The sequence below is a fragment of the Nomascus leucogenys genome, chromosome 1a (assembly GCF_006542625.1).
Source record: "Nomascus leucogenys isolate Asia chromosome 1a, Asia_NLE_v1, whole genome shotgun sequence".
NCBI lineage: Eukaryota > Metazoa > Chordata > Mammalia > Primates > Hylobatidae > Nomascus > Nomascus leucogenys.
Genome location: NC_044381.1, coordinates 41,022,903 through 41,047,257, shown reverse-complemented (window position 1 = coordinate 41,047,257; position 24,355 = coordinate 41,022,903). Strand labels below are relative to the sequence as shown.

Here is a 24,355-nt window from a genome sequence, read left to right as displayed (position 1 = left end):
CCTCTGCAGCTGACAGCCCTGCGGAGCGTTCCAAAGAACTTCAGAGGACAGGAGCGCTACCTCGAGCAAAGAGCCGCGGGTGGGAGCCCAGGTAGCCGGCCTGCAGGCGGCCGCGCGCGCTCGCCCATCAGCCCGCCCGTCCGCAGCCTGGTGGGCGTGCCAGGCTCAGCCCCCTGCGCCGGCCAGGGGCGGGGCGAACGGAGCCCCGCCCTCCCCGCGCGCCAGGTCAGAACCGGTGCGGGAGCGGAGCCGCGCGAAGCCGGCAGGAGCACGCGGGAGCGCGGCCCCGCAGTGGCCCGGCCCGAGAGAGCAGCGCGCAGGAGCCGGAGCGGCGCCACGGCCCCCACCCCAACGCGGACCTCGCCCAGAACTCGGACCCCGGCCTCGACGCGTGATCTCGCCCGCCTCGCACGCCCTGGCCGCCGGGCCGCGGGCATGGACGGCGTCCGCTCGCCCTGTGAGTGCCGAGCCTCTCCCCAACGCTGCTCGCCGCCTTTGTGTGCGCGCCGCGGCGCTGCAGCCCCCTCCCCGCGCGCCCCTCCCGCGCCCCGGGCCCGCGTCCTTTGTGGAGCCGCCGCCGGGCCAGTGCCTTCCTCCCACCCCGGGGCCTCCCTATCCCATTTACAGCTGCCTCCGGGACAGCCTAGCAGGACCCTCCCGGGCCAGGGCTGGGCAGGGCGCGAGATCCCTCTGCCGGCCTCCGGGGCCCTCAGGGACACCCTAGCAGGTCCTCTCTCCCAGGGTTCCAGGAACACCACAGGCCCGTCCCTCTCCGCAGCCTGGGGCTGAGCAGGGCACGGACCCCTCCTCCCGAACCCGAGCCTCTGGGCCCGTCTGCAGCCCCCCTTTCCCAGGGCTCCCAGGGACGGCCCCCGCAGGCTCTCTCCGCGGCCGGTGCTGGGCAGGGCGCGGGCTCGGGGCGGCGCTGTCTCATCCCGCGGCCTGGGCAGGTGCGGCAGGGCCGGCGCTCACGCAGGCCTGTGTGTCCTTGGCCCACAGAGATGGACGGCGATGGCGGCCGCCGAGACGCCCCCGGCACGCTGATGGAGCCCGGGCGCGGCGCGGGGCCCGCGGGCATGGCGGAGCCTCGGGCGAAGGCGGCGCGGCCAGGGCCCCAGCGCTTCCTGCGGCGCAGCGTGGTAGAGTCGGACCAGGAGGAGCCGCCGGGCTTGGAAGCAGCGGAGGCTCCGGGCCCACAGCCCCCGCAGCCCCTGCAGCGCCGGGTGCTTCTGCTCTGCAAGACGCGCCGCCTCATCGCGGAGCGCGCCCGCGGACGCCCCGCCGCCCCCGCGCCCGCAGCGCCGGTAGCGCAGCCGGGAGCCCCCGGAGCCCCAGCGGACGCCGGCCCCGAGCCCGTGGGCGCGCAGGAGCCCGGCCCGGACCCCATCGCAGCCGCTGTCGAAACCGCGCCTGCCCCCGACGGCGGCCCCAGGGAGGAGGCGGCAGCGACCGTGAGGAAGGAGGATGAGGGGGCGGCCGAGGCGAAGCCTGAGCCCGGGCGCACACGCCGGGACGAGCCCGAAGAGGAGGAGGACGACGAGGACGACCTCAAGGCCGTGGCCACCTCTCTGGACGGCCGCTTCCTCAAGTTCGACATCGAGCTGGGCCGCGGTTCCTTCAAGACCGTCTACAAGGGGCTGGACACGGAGACCTGGGTGGAGGTGGCCTGGTGTGAGCTGCAGGTGAGGGTGCCCCAGCCCGCAGGGGGCTTTCCGCAGGGTCTGTCCGCGAGTGCGTCCTTGGGCCCGTCCTTACTCCTGCGCCTGGCCTTAAGCCCTGGGGGCGGCGGGGTTCCACGTGTGTCACCTTCTGTGTGGGTGGCCGGCAGGATGCGTACCAGGTGTGCGGACGGCATGTGGGGCCCGGCTGTGTCCGTGCGCAGGTTGCGGTTTGTGAGTCAGCTGGTGGCGAGGGCAGGCCTCTGTTGTGCGTTTGGTGTAAGTGTGCACGCTGTGGGCGTAGAGAGGGCCCTGGAGAGCGGGCCTCGGAGGCTGTGTCTCTTAGGCTGCTGCTCGTCCAGTCCTGATGACCTACTTTAATGACCCAGGGAATCTGGACTGTTGTGTCTTTGCAAAACAGTGTGGAGGCTTCAAGGCCCGGTGTGTGCAGTGTTTTGGGGGCTCTGAGCTGCCCATAAATTAGTATTTTCCTGTGTCCAGCAAGCTGTGGCTGCCCCAGCAGGGATACCTGCAGAGACTTCTTCTGACCCAGGGGCCTGTGACCCAGAGGTGGTGCCTGGTAGAGCTCTGGGGCCAGCTGGGCAAGGCCTGGAAGTGTGGTTAGTCGCCTCTGCTGCTCTGAGAGCTCCATTTGTTCACAAAATGGACGTGTGAGAGGTCTTAAAACCGAGTCATGCAGAATGCGGGTGGGGGTTTTTCTTGGCTGCAGAGGCTCTAGGCATGCATTTTTCATAATCCTGCCCGTGGTGTCAGCCCCAGCCCTGCAAGATTATATAAACAGCCACCCTAGCTGTCCTGGACCAGCCTTGGAAGCAGAGGCCATGCCTGTCCAGCGGGTGTTTACAGGCCTCCCTCCTTGGAGGTGGGCAGCTGTCAGGCGTGAGCCAATCTGGGAGAGTGCCGGCTGGAGGTGTAAGTGTACTCCGTTGGCCTGTAAAGTTAGCTGGCTGTCCAGTCCAGGCCTGAAATGGGGCTGGGGCTAGCTGGGGCAAGCTGTGTTCTACGGCCGCCGGCCACACTGCAGGACGCTTGCATTTTTGGCTCAGAAATGGGATTCAATTGCTATATCCTCTGGCCCCTACAGGGTGGCCTGCGTGTGTGTGCAAGTCTGCCTAATTCGGTGGGTGTCGACCTGTCGTCAGCCTTTCTCCCAAGACAAAGAGCTCCAGAGACCTGCCTCTCCACCATCCCTTGGTTTTGCCTTGGAGATGTGGCTTTTCAAGTTAGGGGTCAGTGGCATTATGTGAGGTCCTTAGGAGGGACTGAACAGCTCCCCTCCCTCATGGTCCTGTAGGTTCCGATGGTACAGGAAAGGCGGTGGGTGGGGCAGGGGGCTGTGATCTGGGGTCCTGGGGTGTGCTGGGCATTACTGCTGCAAGGGAAAGCAGAGAGAAGAGAGGGCCTGAAAGGGGAGATGACTCTTGATTCTGGTGAGCGGTCTTCCTGCTCTTACCTACCGACCCGAGCACCCTCAGGTGCTGCCTCCCAGGGCTGCCTCTGCAGGGTGGTGGATGGAGCAGGGGTGCTGCAGCAGGCTGGATTTGAGTTAGACCTCGGCAGCCAGAGCTGCTGATCTGGCTGAGGCATCGCAGGCGCATGTGACTCTTCGAGCTTGTTAGTTCCCATTCCCTTTAAGGAAAGGCAGGCGATTCTGTCTCTGGGTCTGTCCCCTGCAGGCATGGGGTGGAGCCTGGCCTCTGTCCAGGGGTCTCTTGCTCCTTGACTCTAGATGGGAACAGCAACCTAGAGGTGCTTCTGGTCTATATGCTTCTTGTCTATATGTTGATGTTCCTTGCCAGGATGTTACTGGTGCCCCAAACTGGTGGTTTCCCCGCACCTCCCCCAAAAGAAGTACCTCCAACATTTGTCCCTAGTCGGTGTGTGTCATTTGGGATCAGCAACCTCTGTGCTGATCTGAGAGGGTTTTCCATGAGAGGGAGTCTGGACCCGCTTAGAATAGCCCCCTTTGCTGAGAACTTGGTGTGTGTTGGGGCTGTGCTGGAAGTCTCCTCATCACAAACTGTGAGGACTGAGGGGAACAACCCCCAAGGTCACCAGTGAGGAGATGGCAGGGCATTGTGGGATCAGGGCAGGAGGGCCCCTGCCTGTGTGTAGAGTGGTGTAGGCTGACTTTGTGCAGAGCTATTGGAAGGACTGATGGGGCTGCCTGTGTGATGTCCTGGGTGTGGGCCAGGGGCTGGTGGGCGTGTGGAACGGAAGAGGGTGGGGTGTAGGGCTGTAGGGAGATCAGGGGCTGTGGGAGGGGCGTTGGACTCTGCGAGGGGAGTGTGCTCTGGGGTGGGATGTGGGATCAGGTCTCACTGAACAGGGAAGGGTGACAGGTGGGCGCTCCTTCTCTAGGTGTGTTGGCTTTGTGCCGGGAGGGGCTCTCTTAGTCCACAGTGTGGAGATGCCATCCTGCACATGACCCCTAGCATTCTGGGCGTGGGGAGGGTTCCTGGGAGTCACGCTTTACACAGTGGAGGGAGGGTCTGGGGGGATGTTGCCTTCAGCCAGGAGCCCTTCTTGGAATCACTCTTGGCCTCTATCCCTTTCTTCCCCTACGCCGACAGCACCTGCAGTCTGTCCAGGTGCCTGGGCTCTGTTCCCCTTCCTGCCCTCCACAGACTTGGGGGCCTCCCTGGAGAACTGAGAGGTGCCAGTGGGGCTCACTTGTGTTTTTCAGGGTTCCCTGCCAGACGGGGGAAACACCTTCATGTGGACCTAGTAAGCCTGGCTTAGAGGACATCTGATTTCCTTTGATAAATTAGTGTTGAAAGACCTCCGTAGAGAGGGTAATATTTATTTATCTCACATCGAAGGGCAGTGAGGTGTTTCTCCTTCTGAATTCTCCAGATGTGCAAAGCTGGAACCTGCACTGTTTTTTGTGGGGGAAGCCATTTTAAAATACCTCCCTGTCATTCTTCTCTTGAATAAACTTTTATTCTTGGCAGCAGAACACATTACGGTAACAAAGAAGGAAGTAAAACACCAGAATCCCACCGCCTTCCTCCTTGCCCACATGTTCTGTGTTCCTGTGGTCATCTTTGGCCAGCCCTGGTTTCCCCACAGACCCCCGTACTGTCAGACAGGGTGCGGGGTAGCCTGGGGCTCCGTGTCGGCTCTGGTAGTGTCTGCCACCTGCCATAGCCAGCCCAGCTACCCTGGGGGTGCCGATCTGGGTCACTGGACTGACCTTCTGCAAGACCCTCCTCTAGGGGGTGGTTGCCACAGTACAGCAACGGGGAGGTGCCTGGCGTGGTGCTGTGGCCACCCCTTGCTCTGCCACCTTCTGTTGGGTCAGCACAATCTTGTTCCCTCCTCCTTTTGGTGTTGAGCTTTTGTGACTTCTTCGCCCTTCTCGGCTACCCAGGTTGCTGGACCAACACTGTTCCATGTGGCTCAGGGCTCCCGCTCTCACTTGCTGCCAACTTTGAGCTGGCCATAGGTCCCCAGGTTGAGAAAACATAGCCAACTCAGACCCAGGGAGGCAGCCTGTTTGCCTTTCCCGGACCTTCCTGTTTCTGCTGTGTCTCCCTTGGGGACCTGGAGTAAGCTTGGTTTTCACCCCCTTTAACAACACTGATGCCTCCCTGTCAGCAACTCCCTACTTTAGGGGACACAGGATCTTAGGATCTCAGTGCCACTGCCTCTGAGCTGCTGTGGCAGGGCTGGAACCTGAGTTTCCCGAGATGGTGCTGGGGCCTGCACCCCGCATGGGGGTCTTTCTACTTCATGGAGACATGCATTCCTTGATCCTCGGCTCAGAGCACTTGCTGGGCCCTGGGAGAGCGGTGGAGTCCTAAAGAGGACTAAGGGTGGGGGCGCTGCTTCTAGTTCCAGAAAGTTACAAAGTAGGTCTTGCTGCTGCTTGGTGCCACCCAGAGGGGGCAGGGCTCAAGGAGCGATGTGTCCTGCCCCAGCCGGGTATCTCAGTGTCCTGTCCATCTTCCTGGGTCTGGGAGTGGATGATGCCTGTGGAGACTCGCTGAGTATGGCCTGTGCCAAGTGGGTGGTCCCCCCACCATCCTCCAAGGACAGCCCAGCCACCCGACAGCCTCTCTCCCAGCCGCGGGCAGCCCTGCCAGTGCCAGTGCTGAGCTGGCCCGCCATCCCCTGCAGGTGGGATCCTTATCACCTTTCTAGGCAGGCGCTCTGCATGTCATGGGCCATGCAGCCTCAGGCCAGGGTTTGGGGGACTGGAGAGCCTGCATGCTCTGTACCGATGGCCTCTCGTTGGAGGCCCGGCTGCCAGCCTCACCTGCTTTTAGCCCTGACCCAGCTGACATGGGGAAAAGAGGAGATGAGGGGGCGAGCCAGTGCCGGGCACAGAGGAGGTGCATGGCACTCACTCACTGGGGCAAGACAGTCAGAAGGCTTGACCCGATTTGGCTGGTGGTCACCCCTTTTTAAAATTCTCTGAAGTGCTTAATTTTGTTGGGAGAGTTGTAATTTGAAATCAGTTGGGTGCCAGCACTGAATTTGTTTTCCTGGGCAAGATGTTTTCTGCACCATGCTAACCATGGTTTTGGTTTAGTTGGCAAAAAAGGCTGGCGCTAGCTGCCTGAAAGGCCTGTGCAGATGGACTTTCCCTCCCTTCCACCGGGGCAGAAATGTGGGCGCCAAGCTCTCAGTGGTGCTTCTGCCCCCCGAATTGTGGTGGCGAGGTGTGTGTCAGCAGCAATGACAGACAGCAGCCTGTGCAGGTCACCGTCATGGGGGACACATTGAGGCTCAGGCACCACAGCTTGTTTTCTGCTAGAAGCAGGTGCTCCCGTGGCTCAGTGGTGCCTTGTGGGCGCCTGGCTGAGCTGAATCAGGACCAGGCCACCACGGGACTCGAGCGTACCTGTGCTGCTCTCTGAGCCCCAGAGGGAGGACTCCAGCACTGGCTCAGATGTGTGGAGGGCCAGCCCCCACATGCCATTTGCCATTGCAAATGATTTGATTTGCCATTGCCAAAGCTTGTGTTTTCTCATTCCTCGTCAGCATGTTAGGAGGTCTGCCAGGGCAGCTGGACACGCCCTCCTGCAGCACTGGAACCTTCCGTGGTGGCAGAAACATCCTGCCTCTGCATTTGTGTCCACAGGCCCTGCGGAGTGCCTGGGATGTGGCTGGGGAAGCTGAGGGTCAGTGTTCTTATTTTTCCTCACATTAAATGTGGACGCAAATGTCCACACGTACCCTGGCTGCTTCATGGGTCACCCGCATCTCCAGGCTTGATCTTGGGCCCTCCTCTAGGCGGCTGCTTTTCCAGGGGATACAACAGACCCAGGTGACCTAGAGGTGGCCACTGGGACACCAGACAGACCCAGATGGGGACAGCCTATAGACCAGCTCACAGCAAGGGAGACAAAGGGGCCGGGACACATCAGGGCTGGAAGAGGCCAAGGAGGCGCAAGATGGGGCCTGCGCTGGAGACTCCCGCGGAGGACTGGATTGGATTGGACTGTGAGGACCTAGACTTGGTGGCAGTGCCATGACTGTATCAGGCTCTGGGAAGCAAGTGGCCACCAAGTCCAGGACAGGCTCCAGGTCAGTGGGAGGATCTCGTGGGCCCTGAGAGTTGCATCCCCCCACCCTGCCCTGTCATTTCCGGGGACAGCTGGGGGCTTACTCTGAGGTTGCGTAAAGCTTTGTTGATGGACAGCTAGCCAAAAGATAGCATCAAGAGAAGGGGAGGGAGCGGATGTTCCTGAAGGTTCCAGAGGCCTGTGCCTGGGTCTCAACAGTGCAGGCTTGTGTGTATGTTGACTCAGTGAGCATTTGTTGAGTGTGTGTCCTGGTTCTAGACCTGGGGCTACCATAGTGAGCAGGACAGGTCACCGCCATGGGAGACAGAGCCTGTGAGACCTGGAAATGTATTGGGCAGGTTGGGGAGTTCTGAGCGAGGCTGGAGGAGGGGCGGGAGTGGAGTGAGGTTTTGACAGGATCTCTCTGGCCACCTTGGGGACAGTTGGGGATGAGGGTAGAGGCAGGGGACCAACAGGGAGGTGACTGCCACTGTCTAGGTGAGAGATTACAGGGCTGGTACTGGGTGGGATAGAGGCGGGGAGGGGAGAAGCATCAGATTCCGGGTGCATTTGAAGGTGGAGCGCACAGGATTTACATCAGATCTGAAGGTAGAGAAGGTAGGAATCGTCCGGGCATGGTGACTCACGCCTGTAATCCCAGCACTTAGGTTGAGACGGGTGGATCACTTGAGGTCAAGAGTTCGAAACCAGCCTGGCCAACATGGTGAAACCCCGTCTCTACTAAAAATACAAAAAAATTAGCCAAGTATGGTGGCAGGCACCTGTAATCCCAGCTACTTGGGGGGCTGAGGCAGGAGAATTGCTTGAACCCAGGAGACAGGTTGCAGTGAGCTGAGATCGTGCCACTGCACTCCAGCCTGGTGACAGAGCAAGACTCCATCTCAAAAAAAAAAAAGGCCGGGCATGGTGGCTCATGCCTGTAATCCCAGCACTTTGGGAGGCCGAGGTGGGCGGATCACGAGGTCAAGAGATTGAGGCCATCCTGGCCAACATGGTGAAACCCTGTCTGTACTAAAAATACAAAAATTAGCTGGGCGTGGTGGCAGGCACCTGTAGTCCCAGCTACTCGGGAGGCTGAGGCAGGAGAATTGCTTGAACCTGGGAGGCGGAGGGTGCAGTGAGCCGAGATCACGCCACTGCACTCTAGCCTGGCGACAGAGCCAGACTCCGTCTCAAGAAAAAAAAAAAGAGAGAGAGAGAGAAGGTAGGAATCATGGTGGCAGCAGCTTTGGGCCTGGCAGGATGTGGCTGCTATCCTCTGACGGGGAGGGGGAAATGTGGATTTAGGGAAAGAGCAGGCCTTGGCTTGGGACATGCTTAATCTGAGTGCTTTGTAGGTGGCCAGGGGTGGTCCTCGAGTGGAGTGGGATCTCCCAGGCTGATCCTGAGTTGGGAGCCTGGGTAGGCACCCCAGGAGCGCAGGGATGGGCTAGGACTGTGTCTCGGGGGGGCCAAGAGGGAGGAGCTCATCACCCAGAGGGGCTGCCCAGGACAGGAGGGTGCTCCAGGATGCCAGAACTGTTTCAAAACATGATTCATACAGTGGGCAGCAGATTCTGAGTTTTAGGTGCTAAGACAAAATTGGGAACTGTGTTGCACCTTAAAGACAACCGTCCCTTCCCTTGGGAGTTACCCTTCTTCCCACCCTGGGGCCCTGCTGGCCACCATGAATCCACGGTCTGGGTGGAGCTGGCCAGTGGTCCTGGGCTGGCTGGACTTGCCCCTCACCTTCCAGGACAGCTGGGACCTGCAGCCCTTCTATGCCCATAGTCATCTTGTAGGTGTCTCTCAGGGCCTGTGGCTTGGGCCTGGCTTCAGGCTGCAGCTGGAAGACACCCAAGGTGATGGTACGGAGCTTTAGGTCACCTCGTTGATGGAGAAGAACTTGACCTGGCCCAGCAGAGGTTTGGGCCGTGTGTCTGGGTCTCCCTTGTGGTCTGCCCTGGCTGTGCAGCCGTGATGGGGCATCAGCATCTGCCTGCCGTGGTGGGAAGGGGGGTTTGGGAGCCTCAAAGCCAGGAAGGACGTCGCCCCAAAGGTCCTGGCCGCCCTGCCCTGGTGCACACAAAATACCCCAGGGGTAGGAGGGCCCTGCCATGTTCCCAGTGTGTGACCATGGGAGGGCGCCTGTTTCTGCGAGCCTCGGTTTACCCTTTTGTGCAGTGTGGATGGTGTTAGCTGCCTTTCATGGCTGAAGCACTATTCAGAGCAGTGTGTTTCACCTGAGCACACAGGGGCCTCAGGTCAACCTCTTTTCACCCCTCTTGCTTCCCCTGCAAAATAAACAGTTGTCTCCAGCAGAGATGTGGAGAGCAAGCCGAGCCAGCAGGTGGAGGCTGGTTCCCGAGGCTGCCTGTCTCCCTGCCTGGGAGCTGTGGGCACCTGTGCCGCTGTTGCCTTAGTGCTTGAGCTGCAGATAAGGAAAAGGGTGTGAACGGCAGCAGCTGGGATTTTTGAAAAGCAAGCTAGGATCTGCCTCTGACCATAGACAATTCAGGGCTGTGTTTTGGGGAATCCCAGCTGGGTGGATAGGCCTGAGCAGGGACACTGGAGGTTGGCAACCTGAACACTGTCTGCAAGTTTTCCTGCTTCTAAGAGTTTTCACATCCAATTCTCTTCCCTGGAGCATTGAATTCTAAGCATTTCCCAGAATACTTGATTACAACTTCTAATTTAAATTGGCTCTCATTAAATTATATTAACATTTTTTAAAAAGAACGAAAGAAAAGTGGTCAAGGCAGTGCAGTATTGGTAAAAGAACAGACGAGTTGATCAATGGAATAGAATAGCAAGCCTGGAAGTAGACCCTCATGAATAAAGTCAACTAATCTCTGACAAAGGAGCAAAGGCAATAAAATAGAGACAAGATCATCTTTTCAATAAATGGTGCTGGAACAACTGCACATCCACATGCAGATAAATGATTCCAGATGCAGACCTTACACCCCTCACAAAAAATAAAATTGTCCATATGCCTAAATGTAAAATCCAAAATTATAAACCTGGCTTTGACAGTGACTTTAGATACAACAACAAAGGCACAGTCCTTGAAAGAAAATAATGATAAGCTGGACGTGATTAAAATTAAATGCTTCTGTTCTGTGAAAGACACTGTCAAGAGAATGAGAAGACAGGCCACAGCTGGGGAGAAAATATTTGCAAATGACCCATCTGCTTAAGAACTGTTACCCAAAATATACAAAGAACTCTTAAAACTCATAATAGGAAAACAATCAGCTAAAAAAAATAGGCCAAACAGCTTAACAGATACCCCACCAAGGAAGACACACAGATGGCAAATAAGCATACGAAAAGATGTTGCCTATCATAAGTCATCAGGGAATTGCAAATTAAAACAATGAGCTCCCACTGCACACCTACTGGAATGGTCAAAATCTAGAACACTAACACCAAATACTGGTGAGGATGTGGAGTGACAGGAACTCTTATTCATTACTGGCAGGATTGCAAAATGGTACAGCTATTTTGGAAGGTCTTTTGGTAGTTTCTTATAAAACTAAACACACTCTTACTATGCAATCCAGTAACTGCATTCCTTGGTATTTACCCAAAGGAGTTAAAAACTTAGGTCCACACAAAAACCTGCACACGGATGTTTATAGCAGGTTTATTCATAATTGCCAGAACTTGGAAGCAACCCAGATGTCCTTCAGCAGGTGAATGGATAAACAAACTGTGGCACATCCAGACAATGCAGTCTTATTTAGTGCTAAAAGAAATGAGCTATGAAGACATGAAAACACAGAGAAGAACCAGAAGTGAATATTTAAGTGAAATAAGCCAATCCGAGAAGGCTGCATATTGTATGATTCCAACTAGATGACATTCTGGAAAAGGCAAGAAACCATGAAGACAGTTAAAAAAAAAAAAAAAAGATCAGTGGTTGCCAGGGATTAGAGGAAGGGAGGGATGAAGAGGCAGATCTGTGGGGCAGTGAAACTATTTCGTATGATACTTTACTGGTGAATACATGTCATTATACATTTGCTAAAACCCATAGCATGTACAGCACCCAGAGTGAACCCAAGTGTAAATGTTGGATTTTAGTTAATCATCAATATTGGTTCATCAGTTATAACAAGTGTACCACACTAATCCAAGATGGTAATAATAGGGGAACCTGTGTGTGGGTGTGAGGGAGTGTATGGGAACTCTACTTTTTGCTCAGTTGTCCCATAAATCTAGAATGTCTCTAAAAATAGTTGATTAATTTTAAAAATGCAACACCTACATTAAAGATGTTTGCAGAAATGGGCCAGGCGCGGTGGCTCACGCCTGTAATCCCAGCACTTTGGGAGGCCAAGGCAGGTGGATCACCTGAGGTCAGGAGTTTGAGACCAGCCTGGCCAACGTGGTGGAAAAAAAAAAAAAAGATGTTGCTGAAAAAAATATCACCCATAATCCAACCAAGTGAACACAACTGCTTTTATTTTTGAATAGGACCTTCTAGGTCTTGTTTACACATGTGTATCATTTAAAAATACAGCTGTAGTTCAGGGTGTCGCGACTTCTAGAATCTGTCTCTGGAGTGTCTTTAAAGCTATTGTTTTGCAAGAGGCCATGGTTCTGAGGTTTGTTCTTGGTCTTGGTGCTATTTTGAACCCTTTGTTGAGGGTGGCTGCAGAAGGGGTGCTGTCACTAGATGTGTTTGGGGAGTGGTGGGTCAGACAGGCGTTGCTGTTGAGGAACTTCTCAGAGCCTTTACGATGCCCACTGTGTTGTGAAGCTCTTGAAGGGTGCGAGGGGGAAGGTGTTGGGCTGCCTCCTTTTTTTCTTTAATTTTACAGTTATCTTATAAGCCAGGACTGTGCTCTGGGGAGGGGCGTAACAGGCTGACGGTTGGTGGAGGGTCACGGGCTCCCTCTGGTATCCACTCTCCCCAATCCGCCCCTCACTCCCGCTTTCTGGGCACTGTGTGTGCTTGCTCTCCGGTGGGGGAGATGAGACAATTCTCAGCTGTGAGCCCACTGTGGGAAGCAATGCTGACCATTGATCCTACTCAGAATCTGGAATCTGGAGATGGCCATGTGACAGCCCTGGAGGTGGCTCAGCAACATCAGCTGGGACATGGGGCTTTCTCTCTGTTTCTTCTGTCCTCATCCATGTTGGCATTTTGTCCCTAGTCTTGCTTGGCCTCATGGCTACAGTAGGGCTGCCACAGCTCCAGGCATCACAACCACATTTGATGGTGGGAAACAAATGGGTGGTTAGGTGGGGGCCAAGCAGCCAAAAGGTCCATTTCTCAAGTGGCTTTGTTCATATTTTAATGCATAAAGAGAAATATTTACCAGGGATTCTCTGGTCTCCTTGGTTAGCATGGGTTTGTGTGGCCAACTGTAATTGTGCGTGTATCTGGGAAAGGCTTGATTGGTGTAACAGGTTATGATCTGTTCTCTGGCGCTGGGTATAGTGAGTTTCTGGGTTTCTCTTGGTCAGGAGGGGTGGCAGGCTGTGGGTGGAGCGTGCCTGCTGTGTCTGTCTTGGTTACCTTGTCCCTCCAAGACCGTCAGTGTCTGTGTGCTGGAGCCCTCCTCTGCCTGGGCCTGCAGAGAACAGCACAGCACACATGCCCGCTGCATCTGCAGGCTCCTCCCTGTCCACAGCTCCCATACCCAGGCGTCTGTGGCCCTGATGATTTTCCTTCCCTCCTGTGTGGCCACCCCAGCTCCCTACCCTCTGCGCCAACCCTGGCAATGCTTTTTCCTCTCTGCCAACAATCTAGTTTTCATTTACCCCCAACCTTTTATTTTGGAAAACTTTGGAAAAACCAACAGAGAAGTTGGAGTTACCAGTTGTTAGTGTTTACCACTGTCCTGTATATCTGTGTCTGTGATTTCCTGACCCATTTGCAGTTCACCCCTGAGTACTTCAGCCTGTGTCTCTTGATAGGAACGAGGATGCTCCCACATCATCTCCACCCCCTGCCGTGCTCCAGGCACTCCAGGATAGGACGTGAGGCACTCAGTGAGGTCTCAGATGGGTGGACTGCGCTTCCTAGGGAAGGGATCCGGGAGCCAGTCAAGGATCGTGCTTTGTGTCTGGTTGTCATGTCAATTTCAATCCAGAACAGTCCCTCTGCCTTTTATTATTACTGTTCTTAAATCTGTCAGCATTGTCTTCTGAAGGTTTAGGGCCAGTGGTCTTGCATGGAGACTCCATCTGGATCTGTGTGGGGTTTCTTTTTTTTCTTGAGGGAGTCTTGCTGTGTCTCCCAGGCTGGAGTTCAGTGGTGTGATCTCGGCTCACTGGAACCCTCTTGGGTTCAAGCGATTCTCCTGTCTCAGCCTCCCAAGTAGCTGGGATTTACAGGTGTACACCACTGTGCCCAGCTAAGTTTTGCATTTTTAGTAGAGACGGGGTTTCACCATCTTGCCCAGGTTGGTCTCGAACTCGTGACCTCAGGTGATCCGCCTGCCACGGCCTCCCAAAGTGCTGAGATTATAGGCGTGAGCCACTGCCCGGCCCTGTGTGGTGTTTCTGTATGACTGTGTGAGGTTGTGCATTCCTGGCTCGAGTGCTGCATGTGCAGGTCAGACCCGGCTAGGCTGTCCCTGTGGGGGACCTAGAGGAAGTCAGAGTGCTGTTATTAAGAAATGACCATGCTCGTGTCACTGGGGCACCAGTGTATACTCTAGAGGCATATTGGCTCCCTGGGAGGGAGGTGCTGTGATTCCCCCCTCAGTAAAGTTTCCCAGTTTACTAAGGAGGAAACTGAGGTACAGGAAAATACAAGATGTTGTCCTGTACACCCAGGCAGCCAGGGACTGAGTGGGGACCTGCACAGCCTAAGGGGTTGTGGTGCAGCTTGAGGAGGGTGGACTGCAGGCTCCGGTGGTTCTGGGCCTCAGGATCACCCAGCTCCCTCCTCCCTTTAGGTGCCTGAGGCACCTGAGCTGGAACTGCCCCGCCTCTGAGTTAGGTTGAGTGGTTGATGCTACCAGGACTTGCTGTCAGCCTTGAGGGAGAGGAGCGGCTGCAGTTTCCCCAGGCAGGCGGGGCTTGCTGGCAGGAGGGGGCTGATGGGGACCCACCTGTTGCCCGTCCAGCTGCTTTGGGTGGGGCCCCTCCTCAGGCCTCACAGGGAGCCCTCCTTACCCCGGTAGGGCATAGGGGCAGGGCTGTGTTGTTCCTCCCACCTGCCAGCCCTGGACCAGCTCTGTTGAGTTGGGGGAGGGTGCCCGGGCATTGGGTTTCTTGGGGATGGGGGGGATGGCCACTGTGGAGGGGATGCTTCCTGGGGAAGATGACATGATGGACATGGAAGCCTGACAGAGGAGGAGCTGTCCACAGCCTGCATCCTCTGATGTGGCCGTTTTCACTTTGGTATATGCCCTTCTTAGCTCGTTTTTTATACTCTTGGGCATTTTTGCTAAGTCATGATCATAGTGTCTGCGCTGATATGTGCAGTGACAGTGAATAGCCCAGACTGCCTCTGGGCCCCTACTCCCTGCCCAGCTCTGGCCCTGCTGCCACCCTGTTCAGCCCTGCCCTCTTGCCCCATTGTCCTTCCACCCCTGCCCTTGCTGCCCAAGACCTGCAGTTGAGCTGGGCAGCTTTGGTGCAGTCTCGAGCTCGGGGCCTCCTCGGGTGTGAGTCAGGCCTGGGTCAGACCCACTTGTCATCCTCTCGCTGGCTCGGTTCGGGGTGGGTGGAGGCCTGCTCAGTCCCAGCCTGGCCCCCTCCAGCTGGACCCAGGCTCCCACACACCCTGCATGCCTCCATGCTGTCCCCTGTGACGGGAGGTCCTTGTGTGGGCCTGAGATGTGTGGGCAAGTCCCTTTGCCTTCTGCGGGGTGCAGCTTCTCAGCCTGGCTGTACTGGGGTCACACAGGCCTCCCAGAAGGAAGATGACCGATGCCTGGGGTCTGAGTGGGCCATCTCTCTCCCATTCTGGTGGCACCAGGACTGAGCCGAGATGCTTGCCCCTGATTTTCTTGTTTTCAGGCTTCCCCCAATGTCAAGGACAGTCCTGGGCTCTGGACCTCATGACCTCCTACTGTAGCCCTGCCCAGGTTGGTGACTCTAGGCTACCCTCCTCCACCCGGTGGTGGCTGGGCTGTGCGTCAGGTGGTGGGAGACGCCCTAGGCCTCCTATCTGGCCCTGTCCTGTGTCTTCAAGTTAGGCAACCATCTTCCTGGGTCAGCCAGCTGCAAGGCTGTTGACATCTGCCCGGACAGGTCTCTTGGAATTTCTTGTCTTTAATTAAGAGGTTTGAGCAGCGTAGTGAATTTGTGTTTTGGAAGAAGCATTGAAAACACAAAGCTGTGGGCCGGGTGAGGTGGCTCAAGCCTGTAATCCCAACACTTTGGGAGGCCGAGGCGGGTGGATCACGAGGTCAGGAGATCGAGACCATTCTGGCTAACTCAGTGAAACCCCGTCTCTACTAAAAATACAGAGGCGTGGTGGCGGGCGCCTGTAGTCCCAGCTACTTGGGCAGCTGAGGCAGGAGAATGGCGTGAACCTGGGAGGTGGAGCTTGCAGTGAGCCGAGATCGTGCCACTGCACTCCAGCCTGGGTGACAGAGCAAGACTCCGTCTCAAAAAAACAAAAAACAAAACAAAAAAACCCCACAAAGCTGTGGAGAAGAGCTAGGAGGGGCAGCTATTGGGCAGGTCCTGTGTGTGTCCAGGGCAGCCCCAGCCCGGTGCTCCATCCCCGCAAGGGGGGCGAGTGGCAGGCCACGCTGAGCAGGCGCTGCGTGGGGATGCTGCCTGGCTTAGTCTCAGCCTCCCCTGCCCTGGGCCCCACCTGGGAGTGCATACCATGGGGGGTTGCAGGAGTTAAGGTGCTGAGGGGTGGGGAAGGTCCATCAAGTGGAATTGTTGGCCCTGATACCCCTGGGAACATGGACGGCTTATGGGGGGCCTCCTGGAGGCCTGGCCTTGCTCTGGCCCCTGCAGGAGGCCCTCCCTTCCCTTCCCTGCCCAGGGCTACATGCTGGACCATGTGCCTCCCAAGTGCCCAGGACCTGCGACTCCCCCGTGTCCTGAGAAGAGCCCTTTTGGCTCATATCTGGCCTGTCTGAAATGGCCTGTCAGCCTCTGTAAATATTTGATGAAGGCAATGATAAAAAGACAAAGGCATGCTCTGTTCCCTGAGGGGAGTGAGATGGTGACATTGGAACGTTCTGGCCCTGCCGGCTGCTTCCCTGAACTGTTTATGGATGGGGTTCAGGCAGGCCCTTTGTGCCCGCGCTCCCACTCACTGCAGGCCAGAGTGGAGCCCCTTGGGGCCTGGCAAGGCTGAGCAGAGGCAGCTGCCAACTTTCCACCTGGAAACCAGGCTGGGCCAGTGAGGGTTGCTGGCTGTGCTGGAGGTCACAGGGGGGTCTCACGCTCTGATGCTACCTGGGACATACGTAGTTCCCGGCCTCCAGGTAGGCTTGGGGAAGTGAGGGGTGGTTGAGGTTTGGCGTGGGACCCTGACCATACAAGTTGGCTCTGTGCCCAGACACCACTGGGCCCTGGTGGGGCGGCCGCTCAGCACAGTACAGGCCACCCCCACCCATGCCCCACTCCATGGCTGACCCCAGGCTCCCAGCCCTGCTGCGTGTGGGGGCCTGGTATGCTTGTCAGGGCCTCTGCTGGGCCCCGTGTGCACACGTGTGTGTGTGTGTGTGTGTGTGTGTGTGTGTGTGTGTATGTCTTGTCTTTGGCTCTCTTGCTGGGGAATGGCCTGCCCCTCCGGCGCTTCCGTGGGAATGAGGAGCCCTTTGAGTTGACCTCACTGAGGGGCCACCTGTCCTGTGGGCGGTCGGCCCGGCCCTACCAGGGGAGAGGACACTTTCTGCTTGGGAGGGGCAGGAACTGCTGGGAGCCACAGCTCTCAGGGAGGGGTGGGTATTTGCACGGCTGATGGCCTTTCCACAAAAGGGTTCTGCTGTGTTTTCTCTTTGGGGGAGGGAAAATTACATGTGGGTGGGGCTGGGGCAGGTGGCATGGTGGGGGCCGAATCAGGAGGGTTGGAAAGGCCTTAGTCTCCAGTGTGATTCTGGACACCACTGCAGCCGGTGCTAAATGCTCCTCCCTCACTGAAGCCTCCCCGAAGCTCCTGAGGAGCTTTTCCCCAGGGCGGGGACACTGAGGCACACATAGGTTGTACTTGCTGGACAGTTGTAGCTGGAAGGCCGGCTCGGAAGGGCTAGGCTGCCTTTGCAGGGGTGGGGGTTCTTGCTAGGGTAGACCTCACCCTTTTTCCTGCAAGGACCACGTCTAAGGCCATTTGCGAGGCACCCAGGCTGGTTTCCACGTGGCAACCATTGGAGGAGAGGGGCCCTCTGGGGTCTGTGTCCAAGTGGGTGGCGCTGGAGGGTGAGGGGCATGGGATGCTCAGAGCCCCACAGGCCTTATGGGGTGGGGCAGTGATGCTTCTGCTGGAGGGGTAGGGCCCAGAGCTTTTTGCGGGGCGCTGGGAAGGTCCTTCCTGGGGGCTGCAGGTATGACTCCAGTAGGGGAACCCCAAGTATCCTTTGCTGAACTCAGCTCAGGACCTTGAGCTGCAGTGAGGCCCCCTGGGGCCTGGTGGGCCAGGGGTTTGGCCCAGGGAAAGGTGTGGCAGTCAGGACCGTGGCTGGAGTGGACAGTGGTCTGAGTTGGGGGCATTGGTGGGGGGGGTGGTAGCAGAGGATGCAGAGGAGCGGCCACCCAGGCCGGGGAGGTGCCTGTTGAGTGAGGTGGTTTCGGATTTTCATTGAAAGAAAGAAAAAGCAAATGAGAACAGGCAGCCCTGGGGAGCCGGGAGACCCTGGCCACAGAGCAGGTTGGGAGGGAGCCTGTGGGAGTGGCTGCGGAGTCCAGGCTGGGGGCACGGGCTGGTCGATGCAGGCCTAGTCCCCTGCAGTCTGTGGACGTGCCACTGCATGCGGCAGAGGTGACTTTGCAGATGGGATTAAGTTAAGTATCTTGAGACTGGGAGATCGTCCTGGGCTGTCAGGGTTGGCCACATGTCATCTTCAGGCCTTCCTAAGTGGGAGGCAGAAGCATCCGAGACAGAGAAGGGGATGTAGGTGTGGAAGAGGGAGGAAGGGACTGTGGGACAGGGAATGAGGCACCTCGAACTGTGAGAGAATAAAGGTGGTGTTGGAAGTCCTGTGTGTGGTGATTGAAGCCGGGGGAGGCTGCTGCAGCCTGGTCACGGTCCCCACTGGTTACCCACACAGCCCTGTGGACATGGTGCAGCTGAGGCCAGCCAGGCGCCCTGTGGGAGGGATGTCCCGAGGGCTTCCTAGACAAAGCTCCCTGAGCAGGGCCCGGAGGCATTGATGGGGCCGTGGGATGGCATCCTTGGGAACGGGTGTCAGGGAAGGCTGGCTGGTGTGTGTGTGTGTGTGTGTGTGGTGGGGGTGCGGGGACTGTATTCTGGTAAGTGCTGGAGAGGAGAGGGCTGACATAAGGCCACACTGAGGAGGTGTTTTAACTGCCTGCCTGGTCAGTGGGTACTAGGGAGCCACTGAAGGCTCCTGGGGGAGAGTATATGAAAACCATTCAGAGATATGGGCTTCACAGCTATGTGTGAGGTGCTGGGAGTAGGAGAAGCAGAGGTAAGGACAGCCTGGGTGCTCAACATTTCTGCTGGGGAGGCAGACGAGGGTGGGCAGAAGAACTGATGGCCTCCATCAGCCGCATGGAATGGAGAAAGTATATTAGGTTACGGCTTCCAAGAGTGAGGGAGGCCCAAGCACCTGCAGGTAGAACTGCCCAGGTTTGGAATGGGGGCCAGAAAGGCGGGGCCAGCCCTTGGGGCTGTGGGCCCCAGGAGGACTCAGGGTTCTAAATGTGCTGCGAAGCCCCACTTTCCCCCAGCAAACTGTTGTAGGGTGCCCAAGGTGCCTGGCATGGGGGATGCTGCAGGAACAAGCTGCTGGCTCCCACTGAGGGGCAGGGGTGGGGAAGGTGCTGACTCTGAGCCATCACGGGCTGGGTGTGCGACAGAAAGCGACAGAGTGGGTGTTTGGAGGCTCTGTGACATGGGCTGGCGTTCACTGTCCTGCCTGGCCCTGATGTGAATGTCGTAGCAGATTGTCAGCACTGTCTGGGTCTCAGGGAGGCTCAAAGTGAGGGATGCCCAAGGACACCAAGGAGGAACATGGGTGTGTGGTGGGGGTGTGGGGACCCCAAGCTGGGCAGAGCCTTGGGGCTGTGTGTCTGGTGGCCTTGGACTGACCCTGTCCTGCCTGGCCCTGGGTGAGGACAGAGGAGGCCAGAGGCCAGAAGGGCTGAAGAGCTCATCATGCTGGAAGCCACAGGCCAAGAAGTGAACTGAGCTTGCAGGTGACAGCTTCAGGTCAGGGGAGGCCAGTGGATATTGGAGTTAGGCACTCTATAATATGTTGAACGTGTTGGGCTCAGATCAGAGCTGTGTTAACGTCTGTGGGAGGTCCTGCTTTCCTCCATCCATTCTGGTACAGATTTTCCAGTTGAGCATACTACCTCCTCCTCACCCCTTCATTTGTGGATCAGTGTTACCGGTGACTGGGGAGGCTTGAGGAGCACTGGGCTGGGACTGTGCACTTTGGTAGCACCTTACCCACTTCCTGAGGTCAGGGCATCTGTCAGCACAGATGTGTCAGTGAGCAGACGGCCACTGTGCAGGAGGGCCAGTACCAGCCTTTGTGGGGAGTGGGCAGCCTATGTGCAGGTGGGAGCCCCTGGACCCCCCAGGTCTGGAGAGGCCATTGGCCCCAGTGGGTGGAGGCTGGCACTCAGGCTTAGCCCTATCCTGGGCCCCCTTGTTCCTGGGGGCCCGCCCTGCTGGTCAGCCTCTGTCGTCTCCCCCACCCTGCTGGTCAGCCCCTGGCTGTCCCTGTACCCCGTGCCTGGCCCCCACTCTGTCCTTCGGCCCGCCCCGCGGCCGGCTGTCTGGAGCCTGGTCTCCATAGCAACAGTTGCTGCTGTGGAAGCTGGCACCCGCTCAGCCTCATCCCGTGGGGAGGTATTTTTGGCACTGCTGAGGGATTTTATTTTATCTTTGGTGTTGACTTTTACTCTTTGAGTGACACAGATGAAGCTGGGAGCAGCTTCTGAGAAGCTTCTCTCTGGGGGACGTGGTGTTAAAGGCCTTTCTTCATGGCCCCTTGAGGGCGGGGTCCTCCGAATGTCTTTCTGCTGGGGACGCTGGCTCCGTGTGACGCCAGTGCCTTCTGGCAGCCTCTGGGCCAGTGGGTCTCAGGCTCCAGACGTGCTGGGGGCTTCGGATGGCAAGAGGAAAATCAGGGGTGGGTTTGAGCCTCAGGTAAAGCCACCAGTTTGATGGGGACACCCCTGGAGGCAATTGTTGTTGAGTGCTGGCTGTAGCCTAGACCCCGTGTGGCGCCTCTGGGCACAATTTTATGGGATCCTCCTGCCCACCTCCCATTTTATAGATGAGGAAACTGATGCTACAGAGGGTGGTGCCTGAGGGGCATGTGGCGTGCAGGGCATCACTGATGTCTTCTGTCCTCCCTGCCAAGGCCCATGTGGACAGTGTGATCTGTCTGGAGTGCATGTCTTTTTCCTAACATGCAGGGCCCCATTTCCTTGGGGTTTGGGGCTGTCCCTTTTGAGCCCTCTGGTGCTGGTGGACAGGCTGAGGTGGGTACAGGGAGTTACCAAGGGTTGCCTGCAGTGACCCTGGCACATGGACCTAGGGTGCTGGGGGAAACCCCCACCCCTTCACCACCCTGGCCTTGGTGGCTGAGGGCACAGCATTTGGCATGCACTTGCCCTGGCCCCAGTCCCTGCCCCGGGACCCAGGAGACCCTGAGAAGCATGTGGCTTGCGCCGCCCTAGCCCTGGATGCACTGGGGAGTTCTGGTTGGGGGTGGGAGTGGATTTCTAGGCAGCCATATTTAGTGTCCTTGGATGGGACAACACCGTGGAGGGTGGTGGCTGCATGACTGGGGGAGGTGGGCGGGCCTGTCCCAGGAGCCAGCACCGGGCAGACACGTGCTTGGCCTGCCCTTGCGGAGTGAGTGTTGACCATGGGTCCCAATGCTTCTGCTGCCATCAGGGCCCCGAGTTTGGGGGATGGACAGGAGGAGGCTGTGCCCTCTTGGGGAGGGCAGCCAGAATCCAGGTCTAGAGTGATACCTGCTTCCCTGAGGCAGGTCTTTCCTCGTGTTTGTAGATTTTTCTGGGGATGCACTGTGGTAGCGGCTTGGTGTGCAGCAGCTGGGGTTACTGAGGGCTGGACGTGGAGAGGGGAGGCAGTGTGTTTTGTTCTGGCTCTGCCACCCTCTGGGAATGTGGAGGACTCCCTGGCCCTGTCTCTTTATCTGCTGAGTGAGGAGGACAGCTCCCAGCTTGGAGGGGTGCCTTGGGGCTGTTTGTGATGCCCACTCCTGTCAGGCTTCCTTGGAGAGCAGAGAGGCTGCCCCCAGGGGATAATATCCTGGGGCATCAGGCCAGCTGTGCAGGAAGCTGAGGCCAGAACCCCCAGGCATTATTATTAACCCGTTATCATGGGTACTTGCAAGCAGACCAGAAAGTGGAGGATGCCTGACAAACCTCACTTCCCACCCCTAGTTAGTTATCAGGGTCTCCCGTATGTCCTTTACCTTGTTCTAAAATGCTCAGGCTCGAATAGCACTCCTAAGTTGCAGAGCCGTGGGTTTGACCTGCCCAGATCTCTTGCGGGGCGGGGAGGAGCCTTGTCCACCATTCCGCTTCAGGCAGCAGACCTTCAGCTCCCTACCGGCCCCTGAGGAGGGTGCGAATCTGTCATTCATGACCTCCGGGTCAGCATGCAGTAGGTGTCCAGTGCACGCCCAGGGTGATCAGGCCAGCCCCTCCTTTTTTGGACCCTTCAGGAGGAGCCCAACAGGCTGGTTGGAAGCTCAGGCAGAAGCATTTGGGGTTTGCATGCTTTACAGAATTGGTTATTCTGTCTCCAGTGAGTGTATTTGGTGCAAACCCCAAAGCCATTTATAGAACAGATGCCAGAGGGAGCACTTGAGGAAATTAAACTCCATGGTAACCTCACTGTGAAAATGAAAATAGCCTCACTGTCAGTGCTCTGCTGCTGGCCTAAGTCACGGGCCAGGATCGCGGTGCCTGCAACAGGGAGGCTCGCTTGCTGCCGGCACCCACGCCCTCTCCAGGCGCTGTCTGTTTTTAGTTTTGTGAAGTTCAGTAGATTGCAAAGAATTTGGGAAGTACAGGAAAGGAAAAAAAAAAAATTCCCGTGGGTTCGGAGAGAACACAGCCACCGTTCTCGTTCACAGTTCCGTTCTCGTGCCTGTGGACTTTAGGGGGACAGCTTCATATCCTGCCCCTTCCACGCGGCATCTTGTTGCCTGCTCCCTTCCTCCTTGTCCAGGGGCTTCGTGACTGCCCTGAGGACCTTCATCTCCTCCCCAGGCCCTGCCTCCGGTGCCTGGCTTTTCTTGCTATTATAAATAATGCTGCAGTGACGATTCCCAGACAGAACACACAAGCATCTCAGTTTTGGTTGGTTTCACAGTGGCGGAGCCTGGAGCAGGGGACGTCCCCAGGTCCAAATTACCAGCTTTGGAGATGGGTGTCCCTTATCACACCACCGTGCTGGAACCGGATGTTTCCACTGAAAGTGGAGTTTTTGTGTTCATGTTATCTGCCACCCTCTCACTTTATATTCTTCTGAGAAATATTTTGAAAACAATAGAGGTAACATGTTTTTGTAGAGAAAGGAGAACCACCCACACCCTTGTCGCCCAGGCTGAAAGGGAGGCCTCATTTTTGTTCTCCCATTTGGCTGGTTTCTCTGTGTGCACGTTTTCTGTGTGCATGTGTCGCCATGTATACGTGTTCTCCATGTGCATGTGTTCTCTGTGTGCATGTGTGTTCTCCGTGTGTACGTTATGTGTATTCTGTGTGTGCGCATGTTCTGTGTGCACGTGTTTTGCACATGTGTGTATTCAGTGTGTTCTCCATGTACGTGTGTCTTGTGTGTGCGTGTTCTGCACATGTGCATGTGTTCTGTGTGTCTGCCTGTTCTGTGTTCTTGTGTGTTATGTGTGTGTTCGTGTGTGCATGTTCTTGTGTGTGTTCTGTGTATTTGTGTGTGTTCTGTGTATTTTTCGTGTGTGCGTTCGTGTGTCAGTGTGTTCTTTGTGTTCTTTGTGTTCTTCGTGTGTCCATGTGTTCTGTGTATGTTCTTCGTGTGTGCATGTGTTCTGTGTTTTTCGCGTGCGTGTTCTGTGTGTTCTTTGTGTGTGTGTTGTTTGTTGTGCGTGCGTGTTCTGTGTTCGTATGTGTGTGTTCTGTGTGTTCTTTGTGTGTGTTTGTCCTTTGTGTTTTTTGTGTGTGTTCTGTGTGTTCTTCATGTGTGTGTGTTCTGTGCGTTGTCTGCATGTGCGCATGTCCTCCGTGTGCATGTTCTGCGGCTGTGTGTGCTCTGCATGTGTGTTCTGTGTATGTGCATGTTCTTCATGTGTGTTCTGTGAATGCATGTGTCTTCCACACGGATTCTGTGAGTGTGCATGTTCTACAAGTTGTGTGTGTTCTTTGTGCATTCACATGCGTGCAGCAGAGCCCCTCCCTCTGATGGTGTCTTGGTGACCACAGCTCCGGGGGTGCTTGGTGCCCTGGCAGAGCAGCCTCATTGTTGAGATTTTCCTTTATGATCCAACCAAGAGGTTGCAGCTCTCCTGTGAAACTGTGGTCTTGAAGACCCTTGGGAATAGCTTTTTTTCTTCCAAATGATTTCCTGGAAAAAAAACAGCTGAGCAGAAGGACATAGACCTTTGAGCAGGGGAATGTGGTGATGGGGCCAGCTCCACCCCAGGTAGGTGTGAGCACCTGGTGGCCTCCCTGTGGTACGGAGTCCATGGCGATCTCCTGGGGCTGTATGCCACAGGACAGGCCTGTGGTACCTCAAGGCACACTGGTGCAAGGCCGGGACATGCTGGTCTCTGTGCCTGCTCCCCACCTCCACCCACCACGTGTGTGGCAGGACAGCTGTGGGCTGGGGCTGCTTGCTCTCCATTGGGGTGGCACATGGAACACCTCAGCCCCTGTGTACCTTTGAGACAAGACAGGTCTTGCAGCCTGAGGTGGACCTCAGTCCCCTCTCCCTCGTGTCTAAGACCCTGGCTGAGGCCTCAGGAACCTTAATTTGGAACATCTGGGATTCTTCTGGTCTTGGTTTGTTCTTACCACTTCAGA

General features: G+C 56.7%; 1 protein-coding gene across 1 annotated transcript in view; it reads left to right on the top strand.

Annotated features, from left to right (window-relative positions):
• The first annotated feature begins 221 nt into the window (after positions 1 to 221).
• Positions 222 to 24,355, top strand: part of WNK2 (WNK lysine deficient protein kinase 2) — a 135,165-nt gene continuing 111,031 nt past the window's right edge. Inside the window, 2 exon segments of the mRNA XM_030802187.1 lie at positions 222 to 457; positions 1,000 to 1,682. Coding sequence (XP_030658047.1) covers positions 1,002 to 1,682 — 681 coding nt within the window. The 5' untranslated portion in view covers positions 222 to 457; positions 1,000 to 1,001.